This window comes from Lactuca virosa, chromosome 6 (genome assembly GCF_052849685.1).
Source record: "Lactuca virosa cultivar CGN04683 chromosome 6, Lactuca_virosa_CGN04683_v6, whole genome shotgun sequence".
Lineage (NCBI taxonomy): Eukaryota > Viridiplantae > Streptophyta > Magnoliopsida > Asterales > Asteraceae > Lactuca > Lactuca virosa.
Genome location: NC_136431.1, coordinates 260,611,832 through 260,614,471, shown reverse-complemented (window position 1 = coordinate 260,614,471; position 2,640 = coordinate 260,611,832). Strand labels below are relative to the sequence as shown.

The following is a 2,640-nucleotide window of genomic DNA, read 5'->3' as shown; positions in this document are numbered from 1 at the left end:
TTTTTTACGATGCATATAACATATGTATTTAAGGGTATTTTTTCTATTTTATGTGTTGGATGTTTTGAATGAGTCAGTAATGAATATAATGATTTTGAGAAGTTATTTGGCTCTTGTCAAGAATACAATAATTTTTTGAACACCAACTATTAAAAGTTGGAAATCAAAAATCAGTATAATTATAAAGACAGTAACTAATATGACTAATGCCACTTGCTTCCATTTGTATTCATTCTAATGATGAGTATTCATTCAGTTGGCACAACATCAAACACTGTTATTTTAAGTAACTAGTGATTTTATTTTATTTTTTATTTTTATTTTTTTGCTTCCAAAAGGTGGATGGGGTCTTGGCCTCTTGGGGATACGAGCCGTTTCATAATGGTGTTGGTGTTTCGTTTGGTGAGGAATTTGAACTAAAATTTCTTAGTTTGGTGACAACACATATGTCCTAAAACTTGGAAAAATAGGACATCTTAGTAGCAAATTCATAGATTTCATTTCTCCGTAAATTTTTTGATGTGAATGTCATTTTGCAGCAAAAACATTGACTTGTAAATTAAATTTTTGTAGATGGAATCATCGAAAATGGCATTGCTCAATCGATTTTTTTTTCTAAGAAATGACATTTTTTCGAATAGCAAAAATGACATTTCTCAACAGAAAAAAAGGTCAAGAAGCCATTTTCGTAGATGGCATCTGTGAAAATATCATTTCTCAGCCAAATATTTGAGCTTAAACCTATAAAGAAACAAAAAAATATTAAAGCAAACTTCCAATACCTTAAAACGAGATTGGTGTTTAGGCATAACATTGAGGGGTGAGGGCTATGTGTTTGAAAGAACTTTTAGTTTTCATTTTTTTTTGTAAACAGAAGGGAAAAAAAGAAAATGGTGGTTTTTGTACATCTACATTTTAAAACCCACTTTTTTTGAAAAAGGTTGGTAGTCTGTAAAAATCACTAAAAACGACGTTGACTTTGCAGATGACCAACCTTTTTGCAACGAAAAAAGGTGGCTATTTAGGTGATTTGGGAAATTTTTTATTATTTTTTGAAAAATGATTAGACATATTTGTCTTTTTCAAGAAAAAAACTCTAATACCGTTAATCCAATTTACCATCAGGCTAATTTGTTATGCATATATTGACAACCTTACAAAGTTTTGCATAAGTTTTCACATGCAATAAACTTGAACTCTAATCGAGATATTAACAGCACAAAATTACACACCAAAAAAGGTGGGAAAATGTGAGACAAAGACTCACTCTCGACCTCTTGTCTGTACAAAAGACATAAATACCATCTTTATCCTACTCATCATAAAAAATAGGCCTTGTGAAATCCCATCCAATCTTGTGCCCTAACTATAATTAGCCACCCAAAGCATGACGCAAGGCGGTTTTCTGTTGTGATGTCAATTTTTTAGGAAATTTGATTTCAAACCGGACTTTTAGATCCCCTCGAGAGTCGGGATCATTAGGAATCGGCATACCCTCTTTGCTAACAACAAGCTCGTATTCAGGGGTAATAATGTCTTTTACTTCGATCGCAAGTTCTCGTTGATCAAGTGTGGTAATATGGATTGTGGTTCCTTTAAGTGCTTCTGCTAATGTAAGCCTATAGTTAACAAAAAGATCATTTCCATCTCTTTTATAGACTTGGTGAGGCTTCTCATGGATTACATACACAAGATCAGCTGGAAGCTCTTTAGCTTTTTGTTGGTTTCCTTTATCGGGAAATGTGATCTTGGTTCCATTTTTCCACCCGGGCTTTATGTCAATCGTCAATGTCTCCATTACTAGTGTCAATTGTCTGTCATGTAATGCATGAAATACCACTGTTGTAATACGTATAAATGACATTACAATGCGATAATTAAAATATATAGGACGTATATATATTGCTACATATCTTGCATTTTTTCCCTTTATAAAATCATCACGATGACTTAGTATGGCGTAATAATATCATAAACTTATTACCCATTTTTGTCAACAAATGTTCTTGAAATCTGCATCTTCTTCGTCGATCCATTATACAATTCCTCAAGACTGCAAGGCAATGTATTCTCAACAGGTGGCGGTTTCTTTAACATGGTGGATCCTTTAAACCTGTTATCAACATTACTATTATCGTTTCTTCCACCTCTACTTGTATCAAAATCAAAGCCACAACGACTACAAAATTCTTCAAGTATATCTATATCTTCAGCTGTTCGACCACTAAACCCATTTTCGGTTTTGGAATCATCACTTGTTGGCGTTTCTTTCAAATCTTCTTCACCATGTTGATCGTATAACAATCTCTTCTGAGGGTCGCCTAGTACCTGGAATTGGAATTCTCAATTTAGAATTTGTGATGAGAGGCTAAATGCAAGAAAGAGGGTTTTGGAAATTACTTCAAAAGCTTCAGAGATTTGAATGAACTTGGCTTCGGCCTCATACATGTTGTTAGGGTTCTTGTCAGGATGCCATTTCATCGCAAGATTTCTGTATGCCTTCTTAAGATCCTCATCATTGACGGTTTTAGATACATTCAGTATCTTATAATAATCGTCTTCCATCTCTCTCGAACCCTAAATCACCTACTTTCAATAGCAATGCTGTTTATATAGAATTAATTCAAAACAGAGAAAGGA

General features: G+C 33.5%; 1 protein-coding gene across 1 annotated transcript; it reads right to left on the bottom strand.

The window, feature by feature from the left end:
* Positions 1-1,338: 1,338 nt before the first annotated feature.
* On the bottom strand, positions 1,339-2,640 carry LOC145120282 (uncharacterized). The gene is made up of 3 exons (XM_079056100.1): positions 2,401-2,640; positions 1,985-2,328; positions 1,339-1,814 (listed from the first exon to the last, which is right to left on the bottom strand). The coding sequence occupies exons 1-3, from the start codon at positions 2,563-2,565 to the stop codon at positions 1,373-1,375; spliced, it is 951 nt and encodes a 316-aa protein (XP_078912226.1). The 5' UTR covers positions 2,566-2,640; the 3' UTR covers positions 1,339-1,372.

Excerpts from the sequence above, each read along its gene's own strand:
- LOC145120282 (XM_079056100.1), bottom strand. The coding sequence starts at position 2,565 with ATGGAAGACGATTATTATAAGATACTGAATGTATCTAAAACCGTCAAT. Across the intron at positions 2,329-2,400 it reads AAATCTCTGAAGCTTTTGAA|GTACTAGGCGACCCTCAGAA; the intron begins GTAATTTCCAAA and ends TTCCAATTCCAG. Across the intron at positions 1,815-1,984 it reads ACATTTGTTGACAAAAATGG|ACAATTGACACTAGTAATGG; the intron begins GTAATAAGTTTA and ends ATTACATGACAG.